Source organism: Carassius gibelio, chromosome B1 (genome assembly GCF_023724105.1).
Source record: "Carassius gibelio isolate Cgi1373 ecotype wild population from Czech Republic chromosome B1, carGib1.2-hapl.c, whole genome shotgun sequence".
NCBI classification, from domain to species: Eukaryota; Metazoa; Chordata; class Actinopteri; order Cypriniformes; family Cyprinidae; genus Carassius; species Carassius gibelio.
Window position 1 is genome coordinate 27,204,317 of NC_068396.1, and position 20,940 is coordinate 27,225,256.

The 20,940-nt window shown below is 37.2% G+C and overlaps 1 protein-coding gene across 2 annotated transcripts in view; it reads left to right on the forward strand.

The window, feature by feature from the left end:
- LOC127948757 (EVI5-like protein) overlaps positions 1-11,860 on the forward strand; it is a 44,959-nt gene extending 33,099 nt beyond the window's left edge. Inside the window, exons 20-24 of one of the 2 annotated variants that reach the window (XM_052545437.1) lie at positions 643-847; positions 8,616-8,788; positions 9,086-9,196; positions 10,469-10,634; positions 10,848-11,860. In XM_052545437.1, coding sequence (XP_052401397.1) covers positions 643-847; positions 8,616-8,788; positions 9,086-9,196; positions 10,469-10,634; positions 10,848-10,945 — 753 coding nt within the window. In that variant the 3' untranslated portion in view covers positions 10,946-11,860. Of the gene's footprint in view, positions 1-642; positions 5,213-8,615; positions 8,789-9,085; positions 9,197-10,468; positions 10,635-10,847 lie in introns of those variants that run through there. The other variant, XM_052545436.1, reaches the window with a different exon arrangement.
- The last annotated feature ends 9,080 nt before the right edge of the window (positions 11,861-20,940 follow it).

Genomic DNA, 20,940 nt, shown 5'->3' on the forward strand with positions numbered 1-20,940 from the left:
TCCTGCAAATATACTGAGGTCTTATGAAGCTAAACGATCAGTCTGTGCAAGAAACTGAACATTATTTACAATTATTACCTGTAATGCATAGCCTCAGGCAAACAGTCTGGAGTGATGTCCAGTTCATAAATGAATCATTCTTTTTAACCAGATAAATTATTTCACCAAATCAGACTGAATAATCTGAAACAGTTCACAGTTCGAGCAGCACAGATCTACAATCAAAACTTACATTCAGGTGGTCACTCCAATTCAAAATTAACAAATGTAATCCTGTGATGCTCCAGTTCCTCCAAGAGTACACTAAACTGATGAAACAGTTCCAACTCAGACCGATGTGCCATTGACACGCATATCTGGACCTAGCCCTTAATTAAAGGGGTGATATGAAGGTTTTCTGGTTTCTCTTTGTCTATATAAAAAGGTGAACTTATATATGCACTTCATTGGCTTTTGGATGAACCATCCTTTTAAAATCTTGTTGTAGACTCTTGCATAAAAAAGAATTGCTATTCATTTTTGACTGACTTGGTCAATCAGTTGCACTTACTACATTTTGCATAAGCTGGTCCTTCTACTAGGCAGAGCTGCGTATTTGTAAGCATTTTTTCAAGAGCTAAATCCTTTTCTCAAACATTTTAGATCAGGCAGCTGCGTGGACAGCCCTCCAAGTTCCAGAATACCAGTGGGGGCGTTTTTCAGGACCTATGTTTGGAAAGCCCAGCATCCGGAGAAGGTGATTACCTCAGTTCAGACGAGGACCCTCTTCAGAGCCTGCCTGTGAGCTCCTTGTACCCGCACCACTCTTCACCTCATCTGGACAGTCAAGGCAGCTCGGACAGCGACGGCGAGGAAAGGAACCCCATTCAGACCCCCTGCCAAGACCCTCTGCCTAACCAGCAGCAGCTTTACCCGGGCATGGTGTGCACCGAAGGACTCGAGAACTGAGATCGCTTGAAATGGTGACACGCGACACAAGGAATCCTTTAGGAATAGACTGCACAAAATGCACACATACATAGCGAGAGCGAGAGATTATGTACATTCACCCAGAAGCTGTCAGAGGCAGGGCAGGAAACCCATGCATAGCGTGACACTCTCATAGCATACTTCACCCTCACTCGAGCTGTGGCCGAAACTTGAAAAAGGCGCCTTTGCTAAGGCACATCCAAATCCAGCATTTGCCTTCCATCTGTTTGACTTAAAACATCTCCACAATCTTCAGTTTGGCGGTTAGGGATAAAATGACATCTGATGAAGAAATTAGAAATACAAGAATAAATTAAAAGAAAGCTGATCACTGCAGAAATGACATTTTAGGCACTAAATATTTGATTTATGTCTAAACTTTGTTCTAGATCATTCGATTTGATGTTTGGTGTACCGTACTTGGCAAGTGCTTTCAAATTCGGACACAGTCTCTATGTCTCCCTCTCTCTCTCTCTCTCTTTCTCTCTCTCTCTCTCTCTCTCTCTTATTCTTTGTCTTTTTGTCAGTGTGTCTGTTGCACAGTTCCTAAACGTATTATATTTCTTCCCGGGACTGAATTTGGAGTTCTATGTTACAAAAAACATACACAGAGAAGTCAAACTGTCCTCTTCTCCGAGTGCCAGAAAGTTTGGTCATTTTTGCCATTTTCTCCTTTCAGAAGACAGTGTGGCCTTGAAACTACCTCTAATTTATCCAGACACTCACTAAATCCCTGTGAGCATACCAACTTCACCAATACAACCGCCATCTGGCTTGAAATGAGGTGACGGAGGAGAGAATAAGCAAGCAGGATACACACCTTCGGGTACACTAAAAGTTTGCCGCATCCTATCAAATCTTCGGCTTTGGAAATCATTGGATTGTCTTTGTCACACTCAGTTGGCGTCAAACGTGGGGAGCATCTCTACTGTTTCTTTAGAGGAAAGCAGCAGATTTGGGGCTTTTCTCAACCTTGTCTTGTTCCGGTGGATGTGCACCTTTTATGTTTATCTCAAACGCAACAGACACTACAATCACTTTAATGAGAGGTGAAGGCTGAAGGAAAGAAAATAAGAATGAACAAAGTCTTATTATATAACGTAATAGGGATGTTAATAGTTACATACATAGATGAATATTACCGTAGCTCATCCATGTATTTGTATGTGTTTTATACAAAACAACGAAAGCTGATCAAAGTTTGGGATGGAGAAAAATCCATTGCTAAAGATCTAGTGTCAACATTGCCAAATGTTTTTATGTTATTTATGTGTTTTGTTTTTTTATAATGTTAATGTACTTCATGCAAACAGAGGCCAAACTATTTCATTTGTACTATTCTTCTGTGCCAATCCTGAAAAACAGCATGGAGCTGAAACTGCAGGGTCTCCAGAAAAGAGATTAGTTAGATTACAGAAAAACAACTGCTGCTATGACATATCTAGTTAGTTATTTTTTTTTTATTATGATTATTATTATTTATTTTATTTTTTTTATAATTTTTACTCCCATGTAAGGTAGATCTATAAATCGAAGATAAACTGTGAAAAAGTTATTACTGACTTGGCGCTTACCAGCAATGAGTTGCCTAGATTTGTACACTACATAAATACCCTCAAGCAATTATGCGATATTGATTTGCATTTCACATTTCGGTCCCACTTTATATTAAATGGCCTTGAATACTATGTACTTATATTTAACTGAATCATTTGGTACAATGCACTGTACTTATTTTTATGTAAGTACATAGTAGTTAAGGCCACCTAATATACAGTGAGGCACACATTTCAATTGTTAACCATCTTAAGCATTGTTTCTGATTTGTATGGGTTTGTGCTGATTCAAAAGCAACTTCCTGAAGCATTAATGAAGACTGTAGCACTTGGTTGTTACTGAAAGTCTCCATCTGTAGCGCTAAAGCTTGTTTGACTAAACTAACGAAACTCACAAACTAATGCAAGATTTAGTAGATTCATACATAATATTACACAAATCTTTCATACTTGTAACAGTTTTCTTCCTTTTAATCAAGTTTGGTCACTTAAGTTTTTTTACCCACAATTTCGTAACCTGTCTTGAAGACTTCCATCTAACTCAGAAGTGTCTACGATGCTGTGTTCGTCTGACCACACATGGTACATCAGTGACATTGCCTTTCCCCACCACTGCCTCACTTTGCTAAAGCTCGTCAGTCCTTGCATTTATCAGACATTTGACATTTTTACATGACTTTCGGAGAGCGATACATTGCCGACATTTGCACCCTTTTGACAAAAACCAGTGAGACGCTCCTCTCAGTCATATCTCTGACAGTATGATGCATTTCAAGACATTGGAGTTTTGGGGAGAAGTATTTACTGAATATGACATGAAAACCATTGAAGTGTGTTCATAAAGCATATCTCTTTTTTGAGTGGCTGTAAGTTATCAAGATAGCCTGGGGTTGCTGTTTTAACGTACCACCGTGTTTTATTGACTGAATTGTTTTTTTTTTTTTTTTTTTTTTTTTTTCGTCTAATGCAAAAATGTTTGTGTGGAATAATTTGTAGAGTAATGCCGTTATCACTGATTTTTTTTATATATATATATATATATTGACATAAAAGAAAAATTGACATAGAAGGAGAAATAACTGTGAATTAAATAGACTATTATGATTATAATGTTGTTTCATATTGCACTACAAATGAAATCTAAACCTGTAGCATCGTCTGTACTAGGCCTTTACTCTGATTTAGAACATCCTTCCTGTTCCCCGGCGACCTCTGTAACATTTAAAACCATCCACAAAACCGTGTGCTGTTTATAAACTCTTCTTTACAAGAAAAGCAGCAAGTAAAGGAAGTCGCTTTGCACCTTTCATTTCTTGCTGGTCTTTAAAGGGAAACCTCAGAGGGTCCCCGAAGCTGAAAGACTTTATCGAGCAGTTGTTGTTGTTCCTTTGACTGTTGGATTTCAAATAGTCGAAGGAAACTTTCTTCACAACTTGATTACAAAACACAACGGTTTTGTGGTGTGAGTTTGAGCTTCTGAAGAATATTTGCTAATAGGAAATCAGAAATGGCTGTTTTGAAATTAACTTTGAATAAGAGTTCTTGTTTAGAGACTTGATTTTGTTTAAAACAAGAAGTTAGTCTGATTAGGAAGGCTTTCCAAGCTTGTTTATCAATACCTGACCAGGAACGTACCATTTTTAGATCGTCAAGGGGTGGCTAATATGGTCAAAACATTTCTGTCTCACACTGAGCTCTAATTTCAATCGCCTTCAGAATGGCTGATTTATGTTCTAATCAGTGGAAGAAGAAAAAAGATGAATGAAAAATGTTACAGTGATTAATAATATCAGTACTTTGTGGTATCATGAGTCAGTTGTCCCTGTATGAAGTCTATCACGTCTCAGAAACACTATATCACATTTTCAGTTGAAGCTGAATACTTTGAGATTTTTTTTCTTTCTTTCTTTGGTAGCCTAACATCCTTTCATGGCAGTTTTTATCTCACTCTTTTTCCTGCTTTTTCTTTTTTGTTGTTGCTTGAAGGTTGCCATGTAAGCAATGATCATAATGAAACCCTGATTGGTTTCATGAAAGATCTGTTGTAGTTTTACAGTAGACAACCTAACTACAACAAAATGCATAAATAACACTTCTATGCATGAACTTGACGAAAGTCAGTTCAAAAGAAATTTTTTTAATGCCTCCTCTTTTTTTGGTCTTCCTGTTTCTTAATTAAATGTGGCGATAAAATGGGAAAATAATATTCGTGTATAGCACATGTAATGTCGTTCAAGTGTTACAATCATACAGAAAATATTCGTACTGTGTATTGTATCCAGTGTTTTCATTCATATGTAGTTTGACTGTTATCTTAAACACCGTGTGTATCAAAACAGCAACCCTAAAAGCAGAGGTCAATATTTCATACACAGCACATTATGCTTTCAGGTGGAGCCATATTAAATAAATGAGGTCATACGCAGAGGCTGATGTGACATATAGTGCTCCAACAGCTGCCTTACCTCCTTTCACCAGTACGTAAATGTCCAGTAGTCTCCCCATGACACCCATCAGATCACATCCTCTCTCTCCTACAGTTTTACTGATGTGTTAAGAATGACAGTACTAAAGATTATATAAATGGCAATGTTATCAAATGATGATCCAGTGTTCTGTATTTGATGATAAAATGTATTTAAAAAAAAATAATAAACATTTATGCTATACATTTGCGAAGTTCAAAATTTGGTGTCATGTGTATGTGTTATTTTGCATAATGACATCAATTCTTTAATATCTTGTGGGGGGGGGGGTTGTTGTTGTTGTTTGTTTGTTTTTTATGGTAGAAAATAATCACCTTAAAATTGTGCACCATGACGGAATGGTGACCCAATGTTCATTTTGATTAAACTTAACCCTTCGAAGCTCTGCGTGCATCATGAAAAAATCATTGTTTTGGGATAGAAATCATGTGATCTAGCTTGTTAGCTTGTCTTATATTGAATAAAACACATTTAAAGGGATAGACCACACAAAAATGAATGCCCAAACCTGTATGAATTTCTTTTTTTTTTAAAGATATTCTGAAGAAAGTGGATAACCAAACATTGCCTGGTACCCACTGACTTCTTTATTTCGCATACTATGGAAGTCAGTGGGTACCAGCAACTGTTTGGTTACCCACATTCTTCAAAATATTTATGTTCAAGGGAAGAAAAAAACTCTTAACTTTATATGTAAATAATGGCAATTTTTTCACTTTGGGGTGAACTATCACTTTAATAAGGCCACTTAACCCCTTATCTCATGTGTGTACATCACTTAAAACATTTTACATTTCTTGATGTGGTAAAAGCTGCTTTTAAAAACACAGAATGGTGCTTTGTACCATTTTATATCCATTTCTTGCTAAACCAATAAACTTGCAAACTGCAGCTTTAGACAAACCAAACTGAGAGTTTCTTCCTATTTGTCATCCCTACAGCGCATATGTCATGCTGGTTGGCCTAAATGTGAGGACTTAATGTCAGTTATTTATCTGGTTTTTAAGTTATGGGTAAAAGAGCTAAGTGTTGTTGCACCTCGCACAACCACACTCGCCACGGTTCATCAGTCTTTCTCACAACCTCATCACTTTTCCCTTTCTTCCTCTCTTCCTCGTCTGTGTTTCCAGGGGGTCTGTGAGTGTTTGATACCTGCAGGGACAACAGAGTTAAAATGATGCGTCATAATCACACCATATCACAAGCCTCGGTCTACCTATGGTTTACATTTGCAATGAATGACTACTGCAGTCATTTTTGCAATGAGAACGTAAAATCACCACAGTGCTTTTTATTAGTCACATATCCACGGTTCAACAAAATAGGTAGGCCTACTAAGCTATGTGTCCAACAGGCTTGTGCTTTCGATGAGAAGAACACCCTGATTTATTTAGCTGATAGTTTTCCTTCGCACTGCAGCAGCAGTTAGGGTTAGTGTAAGTCTGGTTTGTAACAGCGCGAGGCAGAGCCCTCGGCGGAAGCTGACGCGTCTGTGGTCGGCCGGTTTTGTGAGCGCGCGTTACGGAGGTTTCAGTTTTGCTGCGCTTTAAGGAGCGCGCACCTGCCCTCAGTGATTTATTACTGCTAGTGACGGAGCGAGACACGACACTGTAGCACGGCCTAATCCGTCTGCAATACATCCAGTCAGATAATAAAAGTAAGAAGCAGTATTGCATTTAATGTTCATTTTATTATAGAAACACCTCGGCTGGCTCTGGACGCATTTACTGGTAAGTCCTACACGGTTTATTTTGAAGTTAATGCTGCTTATAGCAGAGAACTGACAAAAATCAATTCACGGTCATTAGTTTTTAAAATAGGTTTAGGTTTTACCACGACATTTTCACTTAATACACCTAAAACCACTTGTCCTCACAGCAATACCTAAACTCTAAATTATATAATAAATAAATATGTATATGTGAAACTGTTTTGGAAGGAAGGGGTTAAAATATACATTTTGATGAGTTTCTGTGTCCCTGCACACCGTTAGATGTTTTATGAAGCATTTTAAAACATTATGTAATATCAAAGTCTTAGTACATTCACTTGCTTACTATCAATAAGATCACAAAGGGTCAGGAGAAGTTTAAAAATTATTATTTGAAGTAATCACAACAATTGTAAAGAAATTATTTCGTTTAGTTTTTTCCCTCCCATGCATTTGTACCTGCAATACCAAATTCACCAAATTGAACATTTAATATACCTGTGATATAAAAAATATAGACTTTTTTTCAACACTGTAAGATGACACTGTAAGATTGTCTTTCTGTGGTAAAACAAATATAGACAAAAAAAATCAATAAATAACAAAAACACTGATATTCATTGATTAATGGCTAGATTTGTTTTTATTTAACTTCAATTCAGTATTTGTTTTAAGATCTGAAGTCTGTTTTTGCCCCAGTTCACAAATTTTCTCTGTCTGTGATTTAACATTTTGAATTACATATATTAATATTTCATGATTTTAACAGATAATCAACAAGACCTAAAAGATTTACTACAACAATCATGACTGTTTACGTTTCACTGAAATAGTACATTGAGCATTTAATGAACACTTATAAGCAATGCATTGTATGTCACATAGACACAGATTAAAAAAAAAAAAAAAATTATTAAGCTGTTAAATAAGCTGTTTTTGGTACAACAGAAACAGCCATTAAAATAGATTTTAATTGTAGAAATAAGTAATATCAAAATTTCCACAGTAAATCTAAAACTATTTTAAAACAGATCTATTTATTACATGACATCATAAAACAAGAGTAGACCATAGAAGGTGCTATAGAAATTTCTATATTCATATTTAAATATAGCTCATATCCACTGAAACTCTAAGTCCAATTAATTTCATAAAGTGATTGTAAATAATGGAGATTAAGTAACAGGAATACACTGTTTATCATCTGAGAATCTCTGACTTGCGAGATGAGAACACATTCCCGTTTATTATCCCGAGTTTGTATTTCATGAATTATATATAAATAAATAAAAATCAGCTCATGAAAGCTGTTGCTTTTTTTGTTGTTGCAATTTTAGACTCTTAAGAGAATCTGTGCATCCCCTGACAGAATTAAATAAAACTTAGTATTATTTATTATTCATTATATGCATGGATCAAAATGAATTACTATTGTTACTAGCTAACATTTAATCCTCATTTAAATCAATACATATATTATGCTGAGATTTAAAATGCATCATGCCCCTGTATATATGGTTGTCATTTATTTTCATCTCTCCATTTTTAGTCCTGCAGGACAATCTTCTCTGTTGCTAGCTATCTGTTCATTATGCCTCGTTCATTTCTGGTGAAAAAGAGCAGGAAGGGAGGCTTTCGTTCCTCTCTTCCCATCGCTGATGTGCCTTATCTAGGCCTAGTGGGCTGGTCTGTCCCCATAAAAGTGACTACACTGCCAGAGGAATCAGGCCAAGAGATACAACCATATTCTCCAATCATGCAGCAAAACAGCACACACAATAGTCTCGATAACAACTGGAAAACAGGTGCGTTAATCAACAAAATTCATTTATAATACCTGAGGAAGTTATGGGGATTCCTTTAGATAAGATATTGTTCACTGGGTTTCTGCAGATCCTGCAGGTTTCCGGTATGACCCTCCTCCGTCTCCAATGCACTGGTTACCAGTCAACTCTAGAGACATTGCAGACATGCAAGGGCTCAACAGCAGAGACAGTTCACTGGACTGTTCTCTGATGAGCCCTCGAAGGGATTCTGGCCCAAAACATTGCAGCCTATGTGGCAAGGTATGTCTGTTTGTGTCCAAAAAAAAAAAAAAAGTTATATTCTTATGTAACACTGAAGTAAACTGTCTTCAGGCCATTTTTGTAATATTTGTTTCAAATACAAATCCATTTGTTTGACCAACTCCTGCAGTCCATAAATCTTGCTCACCAAGATATAGAAGACAAAACATGTTCCTTGAGAAGCACTTTAATAATATTTCACTTTATTTTGGCCTCAAGCCTTTCTGTGACGGGGGGAAGCTTTTCACTTCCTGAGTCGTTCTTTAAACAGTTCTGGTTTTCATTTTTTCCCGTTAGGTTTTCTCCTCTCTCACTCGTCTGGAGTCTCACGTGTACAGATTGCATGGTAGCCCTCATGGACGTTCTCTGGTATTCCGTGACAGCAGAGACCCCTTGATGCCATGCAGGGTAAAATAGAACCATTAGTTTGCAATTTTTTTTTTCTTTTTCTTTTCTTTTTTTTTTTTTGTGGATTCACAATAAAAGGTTGTTATGTCTCCCTCTGATGCTGAATAGTGTAACTGCAGCCTTAGTAAGTGGTTGTGCCAAGTGGATATAACTGCAGACCTGACATCTCCAAAAAGGGGCGTGAACTCCAAAATTGAGCAGAACCTCCAAAGTGGGGCAGGGTCTCCTTTCGCAAAGACTTTCACCATTGGCTGTGGCTTCAGCCAATTGTTACTGACTTACATTTCAAAATAAAACTTTATAAATTAAACATTGTTTCTAGTTCATCTAAAATAAAATATGCTATATAAATACATATTCTCCACGAGAGCAGAGGCCAAAGCTTGTGGCCAGTGGTGATTAGACCCAAGTTTGAACCTCTGCTTCATGATGTAAACGGGAATCACTCAGGAGCCGTCCCAGCAGAGGGGAAAGGTTTTACTCTATCGCTTTATTCCAAGCAACGGGGCCATCGTGGGACACGGAATTTGCAGGCTAGGAGAGGGTAGTGGTGCTGGGTGTAACTAAAAAGGTGCCAATGAGCACTGAGTGTCATATCGCAAAATTGTATTAACTGTTTATTTCCTGAACTGAAACTTTCTTTACCACACTATTCAGCGCCAATCCCGCCATTCAGTCAATTTCACTGGTTAAGGTAAGGTGTGGGGTAGGTTTAGGGGTTAGCATTTTTTGTTGCATAGTTTAGGAAACACTAACATATAACTGACATATAACCAATAAAAACTTCAGAATCAGTTGTGAGTAGGAGTTTGCACTGAAGTGGATCGGGGGAAAAATTGTGCATGTGTGTCATGCGCCTGTCTCTCAATGGGAGGAAGCCACACCCTATTTTGGAGCTCCCAGCCCTTTTTTGAGTTCCCACCCCTATTTGGAGATCTCCAGGCTACAGTCATACCCTTCTCGATTGTGGTCACAAGTGTACATTGTACCTTTTTTTGCATGTTGGCCATGACTTTATCTTTGCCAATTCCAACTTTGTTTTTCAAATCTAGATTTGTAGGCGTTTATACCTTTTTTGTAAGCAATTTTTTTTAATGAATAAATATGTGTACGAGTATACAAAAATTACAGTTTTTTATGTGAAATATTATACAGTATATATATTTATACTGTATAATATTCTTCTTGTAAAACATTTTTGTACACTGATTTTTCGGTAAACTATAAAGTTATTTTTAAATTGTCATTGCATTTGTTCATTTTGAATTTCAGGAGCGAACATTTGAGTGCAAGGAATGTGGGAAGGTATTCAAACGCTCATCCACTCTGTCCACTCACCTCCTGATCCACTCGGACACACGGCCATATCCCTGCCAATACTGCGGCAAGAGATTCCACCAGAAATCCGACATGAAGAAACACACCTTCATACACACCGGTGAGACTCACAGAGATTTGAATCTTTCAATATGATGGAATTATTTGGATAGATGAAATGGGGGGAAATTATTTTTCTTTATTATCAGAACCTTACAAAATAACAGTTATGCGTTAATAACAGTAAAGTATACTGTATTTCATTTACCATATTTTGAGTGCATGTGTTTTGATTGATCCTCATTTGACAAGGTTTATTTTGTGATTTGTTTAGGAGAAAAGCCGCATGTGTGTAAAGTGTGTGGTAAAGCCTTCAGTCAGAGCTCCAACCTGATCACACACAACAGAAAACACTACAAACCCTTCAGCTGAACACACTCTCCTCCAGGAAGAGCCCAACCAAGAACTCTGTGAACGTACATAAGTTAGCTTTAAACACAAAAAGTATTATAAATTATCAAGTGCATAGTTTCTTCTCATTTATTCACGCAGCAGTGCCTAAAAGCATTACGTGTGAGATGCAGACGCAAGTGTCTTCATAGCAGTACATCAGTAATAAATGAATGCAAAGAAAAAGATAGAGTGCACAATTGAATGCATTGTTGACTCATATAGATGGATCTGGTGATACAGAAATGAGTCAAGCAGCAGTGCAGCTGATGGCCGCAGGTTCATCTGAGTCACTGCAAAAAAAGTTTGTTTATAGCTGTTCACACAAGTTGAACCTGTGCAGAAATAAAACAGAAAGCCACAATTAGATATCACCCAGTTTTCACACTTTTTTTCTTCTAAAGCCCATCGATTTTAATGGCATTTTAAAACTTGCCCATACCAAGTAAATTACTTTCAAAGCTTTATTGCTTTGTGATTGCTTTTAAGACTGTACATGTGTCGAACAAAAAGAATGATGATTTATTATTTGGGCTTTATCCAGCTCATCAGCCTTCTCTAAGGACTTCACATTATTGAGATATGAAAAATTTGCTTTAGGAGAGTGAAATGCAACAAGTAAAAATTTACAAATTGCTGTTAAACAGGAGCTCTAAAGAATGTGTAGTAGACCTCTTAGGAGTCAGAGATTCATTAACCATAAATGATGTCTGTAACTGCATACTGCGGGAATGAAGAACTACAATGGCTAAGACACACCTGCAAAGCAGCCCTCAACACATGGACCATCTGAGAGCAGACAAACCTCAGCTGAACACACAGAATAAATCTGACAAATCCCAAAATAATAATAATGATAACATGAAGTTGCATGTCAAATTAAATTTGACTAGATGACATCTATATTTTTAAGTACTTCCAGAGCTGCTTTTTACCTCCTTGTCTGTCTGCAGATTGGCATCTTCAGACAGGAACAGGAATGTAGTGATTGTGAGTCATCTAACATGATTGATCAGGGCCTCTGCCGGTGTAGCAGGAGGCTTGTGGGTTGGGGTCTGGTCAAGGAAATCTGGGCACCTAAAGTCAAAAAGAACTGTTATTTTAAATGTTGAAAACAGTTGTGCTCCTTAATATTTTTGCTAAAAGCATTAAACCATTCAAAGTTTTGGGATAAGATAAAAAAAAAAAACGTTATCAGCATAGATGCATTAAATAAATGAAGTGACAGTATACAAAATGGAAAGAAAAGAAAAAAACACAAAACCATCTCGTACCCATCATAAATAAGGATCCAGGCAGATTTTGCAAAGTAATGCACCAGCAGCATAGCAGTGGGTCTGGACTCTGGAGGGTTTAGCAGATGTACTTCCAGGTAAAGGGGTTTTCCCAGCAGCATATGCAGGTATTGTGTGTAATAATCATTGTAGTGAATGAAAAAAAGGCTGTAGTTATTACACAAAATCTTATAGATGACTTTTTTTGGGTTGCAAATGTAATCAAATGCTTTGATTTTCTTGAAAGTTAACATTTCACTTGGAAAAAACGGTTTATATTTTTCAACACCGTAGAGAAGACTCGGCTGGGTTTTATATGAAAAAATGTTTTTTAAACTTTTGCAATCCTGATCTGATATAGAATAACTCCAAACACCCCCGGAGCCCCCCTGAGAAGCTCCGAGGGAGGGGCTTTTCACCAGATAACCCACACTTACCTCTATTGCTGGCAGGGGACGGGGGGGGATCAGCGGCGGATGAATGAACCGAAAAAAAACGAAATGCCGAACTATTGGAAAACACACAAAATACACACATAGTTTTCTTGAAAATGTTCTTGTTTGATTGTGATAAAACTTTATACAAAGAAATTTTGTAAAATTAGTAAATACAGCTGTTAGTTTAACATGTTCTAATCAATTGTAATTAATACCCAAGTAATCTGATTATTTTTTATTTAAGTTTTATTTGTGGTTTATCTGCTCAAAAAAACTTAAATATATTACATATAAGTGCAGAGTAAGTGAAGCTATGATTTACAGAATGTACAACTATACTGTATATATACGGTATTAAGTATGTACAGAATATAAATAGGAATGCAATAGGGATTATATGTACATTACAGCAGCAACATAAGAACAGTGGTAATAAATACAGTTGGATAAGTGTGCAATAATATTGTTAAACAATGTATTTTATGCAAAATAACAATAGTGCAATGATATTTTCATAGAAATGGTTTACTATGCTTTGTACAGTAACAACTTAAAGACAATTTACAGCGGTTGAATCCCTGATGTCACATGAATTATTTTATCAATCTCCTTTCTAAGTTTCTAAACCTGGGAACGGTCCAGTTGCATTGCTGTTGTAACGGAAACAGGTCAATTTAGCTCCAAGGTAATCATTTAAGATTTTAAAGGGAATTTGAACAGAATCACTGTTTCACGGCTGTTCACGGAGACGCGCCTGCGGTTCAGTGAACGATCCGTTTAACATCAAATCTGCGCTGGATACTAATATCCAAGCTATAGTGAAACACTATCAATTAGCACAGTAACAAGATCGGCAGTTTAAGACATTAACTTGTAAGCACAAAACACAAGATACTTCTCTTTTCAATATGAATAAGGCTTTATTAGATAAATCTAAGACATATAAACTAATCTAACACATAAACGCACACACTCACACATTCACACAAGTTGCAGGAAGATATAAAGTTAGGGAAAGATGAGTTTAAGAGAATGGAAATATGGAATCCCAAGTTTACAGCAATACGTTAAATTGCATAGACACGAACAACCATCAATCACTTAAGCCGCGTTTCCACCGCAGGAACTTTACCCAGGAACTAGGGACTTGGTCCGGTACTTGGTGTGTTTCCACCGCAGGAACCAGGAACTAAATAAAAGTTCCAGGTAAAAAAATGCCCCCCAGAAAGTCCCTGCTGGCGAGGTGGTACTTTTTTAAAGTTCAGGAACTTTCGGGGGCGGGACTTTGGCGCTAAACATTCTGATTGGTTGAGTTCACGCAGCATTGGTTGAGTTCAACCACCATTTATTCGGATCAACATTTTCAAAATATTACTATTATTGTGTCATGAAATGTAATTTTAAAAGTATTTCAGGCGAGAATGTAGTTGTTTGAAACTCAAATCTGTTGTTTATTTATAAAGACAGCGCCTATTTAAAAATGTGTTTCGCCGATCTCGTAGACGGTGAGCTCCACTCGATCAGCGGGAGCTCAGTCCTCATGTATCCGCAGAGAGCAGCCTCTCCTGGGATAGACCTTCTGATATGTGCCGCTGGCTCTGATGTGTCTTTAGTGGTTAAACATAAAATATAATTCAGCTGCGGGGTAAATCTAACAGGTTTTCTTTGGTCTGTATTCAATTTATCTATATGTTAAAATGAAAATAAAAAGGCAAGTCTATATAATATTTCTTTCATTGTAATGGCTGTATATAACGTTACAATAATCCCTGAACTAAGTACATTTCTACAGCTGTTATTATGTTTAAATGAAAATGAAAGGAGGCAGTGGTATTTTATATCCTATTTCGTTTTATTGTAAATATACTGAGGGGAAAATTGCAGTAGCCAAAGCAATCTGAGTTCACGCAGCATTGGTTGAATTCAACCACCATTTATTCGGATAATTTTCAAATATTACTGTTATTATGTCATGAAATGTAATTTTAAAAGTATTTCAGGCGAGAAGTAGTTGTTTAAAACTCAAATCTATGGTTTATTTATAAAGATCATGCCTATTTAAAAAATGTGTTTCGCCGATCTCGTAGACGGTGAGCTCCACTCGATCAGCGGGAGCTCAGTCCTCATGTATCCGCAGAGAGCAGCCTCTCCTGGGATAGACCTTCTGATATGTGCCGCTGGCTCTGATGTCTCTTTAGTGGTTAAACATAACATATAATTCAGCTGCGGGGTAAATCTAACAGGTTTTTTTTGGTCTGTATTCAATTTATCTATGTTAAAATGAAAATAAAAAATTTATATAATATTTCGTTTCATTGTAATGGCTGCATATACACATTTCCCTGAACTAAGTACATTTCTGCAGCTGTTATTATGCTTAAATGAAAACGAAAGGAGGCAGTGGTATTTGATATCATATTTCGTTTTATTGTAAATATACAGTAAGGAAAATTGCAGTAGCCATGACGAGCAGACTGAAGTTATCAAGTACGCTGCTGTTTATAGATTTACCGGACTTGCGTCGTCGCGGATATCACACTCCTGAGACGAATGCACAAAGTCTGAACCAACTACCGAGGATGCACGTCCAAAATCAGCGTACTTTTAAAAAAAATTTTTTTATCAGCGGTACTTTGTATTGAGAAACGCGCGCAGACCTACGTCACCAGTCTATTTGCCTAATCTACCCGGGACTTTACACCGCAGTGGAAACGCAGAAAGCAAAAGGTCTGGGGGGAAAAAAGTTCCTGGGAAAAAAAGTTCCTGGTACAAATGTTCCGGGTAATTTCGGTGGAAACGCGGCATTAATTAGCCCTCGCATTGAGTTCCTCAGTGAGGTTAAAACTATATTAGATACACAAGCAAAGGTCACAGTCTGGAGGTAAAGTTACTTGCGTCTCCTGTGAAGAAGGAGCCTCGGTGAAAGGGCTATCCCGAGGTCGTTGATTGGCTGGAAATTCAGTCGCTGAAGTGACGTCTTGGGAAGCCCGTGCCTGGGGCGTTGGCTGAAAGTGCAGAGTCGTGTGGGCTGGTTGAAGTTGAACTGACGTTACAAAACTTAACTCAGAACACGAAACTCTCAAACGGAAAAGAAAAGAAATAAAGTTTGACGAGACAAGGTTGTGTTCCTTCTCATCGTGGCTAAGTAGCAGCAGGCTTGCAGGCTGAAGCACGCAGGAACCGCGCTCAAAGAACAGTGATGACTAAACAGCATGGCTAGAAGCTACAAGCTAGCAGAAGCATAGCTAGAGACTAGAAGCAGACATGGCTAATAGTAGCAGCATAGCTAGAGACTAAAAGCAGACAAAAAGCAAGATTTCATGGTGTCCAAAGTATTTAAAGTGGCCTGTTGGACACACCTCAAATGTTGTCTTGACCAATCAGATATTGTCTTGGATTGGGGGTATCATAAATCATTTGTTTATCTTACCAAGCATGTGGTTCGAATTTTGGAAATTAATTTTGAAATTAATGAATTAATTTTGGAAATGATTCCTATTACACGAATATGATACATGGGACAAATAAGTTATTGTCTGGACAATATCAAGCAAGCAGATTCGATTATATCAATACTAGACATGACTATGTATCCTTCAGCTATCCCATAGTTATTAAAAAAAACATACACAATAAGTGATTATAACATGATAGTCAAATGTGTGGGTTACACATAAATGAATATGGAGTGAAGCGATGGACTGATTCATTTATAAGTCTTTTTGAGTTCATTCTGGTCCATATATATGTACAAAAGCAGTTTCTTTGCCATTCACTTGAAAAATACTTCTGTTGAGACAAAATCCCTTCCCCCTTAGGAATTTCAGTCTGGTTTTGCTAGGTGGGGGGAAGTCAATGGAAGTGTTTAACTCATGGGTTTCCATGTGATGTCCAGCGTTGCATTTCAATTACGAACAACAAATTTGACACCAAATTTCTCTTCTTCGAATTGAAATTGTAAATAATTGTTCTAGTGGTGTTAATGTTGAAAGCTGTTATGTGAACAAGTTGGTTGGTCATCTTGCTTGGTTCTTGTGGCACTAGAACTGATTTATGACTTCCTGAGGAATTCGGCTCGTGTTTCAATGCACAGCTTTGATAGACTCTTTAATTTGTCTGGTTCGACTCATTTCTGTTACACTGTCTACAGTTGGTCAAACCGAGAGAGCTCTCAGATTTTATAAAAAATCTCTCAATTTGTGTTCTTATGAACAAAGATCTTACAGGTTTGGAACGACATGAGGGTGAGTAATTAATGACATAATTAATTTTTTTGGGGTGAACTAACCATTTAATTCCGAAGTAATTCCCTTTAATTTTGAATTAAGGTTTATTATACTATTTTATGTATTAACCAACTTATTCAGTAACATGTTGGAAAATAGCAGTGGTGAAGAGAGCACAACACTGCCCCCTCTGGAGTGGAGTGTGTAATTACAGGCTGCTAGGACCGATGGAACAGAGATCCAGGTATTTGTCTACGCATCTTCAAATATCACCACAGAGGAGCAAAAAATAAGATTTTTTAAATATGTATTCAGTAATATTGTGAAATATTATTACAATCAGAAATCTCGAGAAATGTGGTCGGGAACCACTGAACTCACCTTTGACTTTAATGGAGTCCGCTCTTGCTAAAGGCAAAGCTGCCATTATTTTATTCTTCATGCAATTAAGAGATGGAGACATCTTGGGGGGTTGTAAAGGAGGAGCCGGAGAAAAGACAGGGAGCTGAGGGTCGCTTGCATAACTGGAAGGGCTAGAGGACTGTTTTTAGGTTTAGGAAATGATGTCCATGGCATTGGTTGCAAAGCAGTGGTCATGGAGTGGGGGATGATGGTACGACATATATAGGGTACGGAGGACAGAACCTCTCAGGATAAGAGAGGCAGGATATATGGTACATGAATATTGTGGAGGGGGCATCATTGGGTATTGGGGTACCATCTCTTCATGTGTTTGTTGTATTTGATCTACAGATAGAGACGGATGTTGTTGAACAGACGGTTTAAGATTATCAAAAGGAGGTTTGAGATGATGAAGGGGATACATAGAATAAATCTGAGCAGGCGGGAGATGGACAGGATCTATTCCATGATAAGAGCTATAAGGGTATTTTTCAGGGTGAAACTGTGGTACTCCAAATGATCACAGCAGGTTTAGATCTCTCTGGTTTAGGTGTTGCAGGTTGCTGAGTTACTTCAGGGACTTCTGGGAAAGCAGGAACATGTGGGATAAAAGGCACTTGCTCCTGACTGGGCTGCAGTAGTTGACGGAATGGATGAGAAAAAAAAGGTAAGGAAGAAGAATTGCGGAGAGGAAATGGACAAGAGAGGGTGAACTGCTTTCCATCCAAGATGACAACAAGGATGTTTTCTTCAGCCTACAGAAACAAGTGAAACTTCTCAAAGCAAACAGTGTTCATGTCACCTTTTGAGACATTCAGGACTCTTAAGGGCTTGTTTACACCTTCAGTTAAATGTGACCCAATTCTGATTCTTTTGCTCATGTGTGACACAAATCAGTTGTGTTCTATGACCATGTAATTGGAAGAGTGAAAAAAAGATATAACAAATAAGAATCGGGCATCTGGGATCAAAACCTGCAGTGTAAAAGAGGCCTAAGTGTTCCTTTAGAGATTTTAGTATTGCGATCAAATTTGAGGTTTCAACAATTGTATATTTCCAAAGCATCATGTTGACCCATAATATTGTTCTGTTATACAGTATTTTAGATTTAGTATATGATATTTTCAAAATGATATTAAGGACAAACAGCAGTAGCATTCACCCTCATGTAAATTTTTACAAATAGTCTAACGTTTTATATATTTCTAAACTGTATAAGACGACATGGCTTCAGGTGATAATGTTCTGGAATGTTTACAGCTACAGCAAGTGCATATAAAACCAATTAAAAGGCTGAAATCCTTGGGATGTGTGGTTTTTAAAGGTCATTAACTAGTCTTTAAACAAAAGTGAACACACTTACATTGTAGCCTACATTAACCTTTGACTTTCTCACCTCTTTCCACAAAAGTGAGTGTGTATTCCTTTCCAGGAGCTGTTAAAGTCATTATCTCTTCTGAACAGTGTACCAGAGGTAATGCCAGCCTTATGTGGATTGGGAGCTAGGCCCACTTTGATGACCATTTTGCCCTGAAACAAGATGCTGAAATGAAACGAATGATTGGGCCTTGGCCAATAAAAGCTGCCATGGATTCCAGACCTTCAGCTGTCAGACTGCCCGAGGCATAAGCGAACTAAGCGGCCTGGCCACCAGGGGGCCCCCAATCATTTTTTTTTTCTTTATTTATTTATTTATTTATTTATTTACTTACTTTTACAATTAAATAACTTAAACAAGTTATATAAATGAATGAATGAATAATGAACGAATAAATTAATAATTAAAGACAAGAAAATTATTATTTACCGACAACTGCTGCTGTGTCTTCTAGCGTTTGAGTCTTGCGCATAGACATCTCGCGTGCATTGACAATTCGCAAAACAAGTGCGCATCACTGTAATAAATTATAAGCCATGTCACAAAAAGGATGTATCCCTCTGGTGCAAAAAAGAGAAAGAAGAAAAGGACATAAAGTTGGCTTGTCGTTGGACGTTCGAGAGTCTCAAATTTAGGGACCGTCTCTAAAGTTACATTGGTATACACTTTTCTAACGTCAGTAGCATTTGAGGAGAATGACTTACAGTCATAAAAAACAACTGTAATTGTTCATCTAGGTGTCAGGTATAATGCACAATTGAATATAATGTTTAATATTTTTTAAAATAAACTGTAAATCATATGTAAATTATGCTACTTTTTCACATGGGCTCAAAGGCAAATTTGAAGCTCAGTAGCATTTGAGGAGAAAGACTTGCAGTCATAAAAACAACTGTAATGTGTTCATTTTTAGGTGTCAGCTACAATGGACACCTTAAACATTTTTTATATATATTTAAATAAATTATAAATCATTTAGGTAAAAACGAGGCCCGTTTATCTTTTATTATCGTTTATAATTTCCTTTTGCAATTTTTCCTTTTCCTTTCTGAATGCTTAAGACTATGAAATAAATTAGTCGCAATAAAGTTATAGCTATAGGTAAATGTCGAGAGCTAACATTGTAATTAGTAAATAATACAATTTATTCATTTACTTTTTTTATTTGATTAAAGTTCGATTTTCACCCCATAGTAGTTTTTTTTCCATCATCATATTTGAGGAAGAGGGGCACAACAATACAATCCTGCTGTCCCGATGTCATCAGTGACTTTGCCTCCTGAAAAGCTAGGAAGGAACAATTTTGAGGCCATTGTTGTACAATTTTCATTGTTGAATCCTAGCTGTTCTTATGTTTTCCTTCATTATTTAAGTTTTTAACTATTTTTTTAAACATATTTTTATTACATTAATGTTTATTTTGGTTTCATTTAAAAGATTGCACATTTAATGCACATTTGCAAATTATTTATTTCATGTTTTGTGACAGTTTGTATTCAGAAGTTTAAGAGTAAAGTATGTAATTTAAGTATTTATTTGTATTTATTTATTTTGTATTAATACATAACCTCAATGTATTCATTTATAATGTAACATTATAGCGTGACATTTGTGTCAATCATCTTGAAGCACAGGTGACTCCGCGTGGTGGGAGGGGGGCCCCCAAATCAAATTCTGCTTAGGGCCCCCAAGAGGATCGGGCCGGCACTGTGTCAGTTTGAAGGTCTGGCTATGCAATACTACTGAGACTGCTTTCTCCGGAATGACCAATGCCTCCCCTATACACTATATAAACACTATAGTATTTACTTTAAATTACAAAAAAAAAAATATATATATGTGGGTGTTGTGCTCATGTGGGTTTGGTTCTCAGTTTCGTAAACATATTTAGCTACCATGGCCTGTGTGTTAAAAACTAGTCTGATCTATTATGTCCAGGCAGTTCCCTTGAATTCGCAGTAGGTGTCGCTCCAAACCTACTTTCGATGACTCATCATCAACAACCTCTGCAAAGTACCTGCGCATCAGTTTCTGCCTCTGCGCTACTCTATCGTGATTGGAGAGATGGGATTTGACTGGCTCTGGTATCGCCCTGTTGTTGGGTAGCCATGTGCTGCGTTTGTCCCGTGCAGCCGGTTTTATGCCTGCAGATCTGAGTGCGACACCGGGCGTCTCTAGAAGAGCTGACTTTAGTAGGATGCTGCGGCATATAGCACATCCAAGCTTTAGGTAATAGGATGACGACGTCGCAAACTCTTGC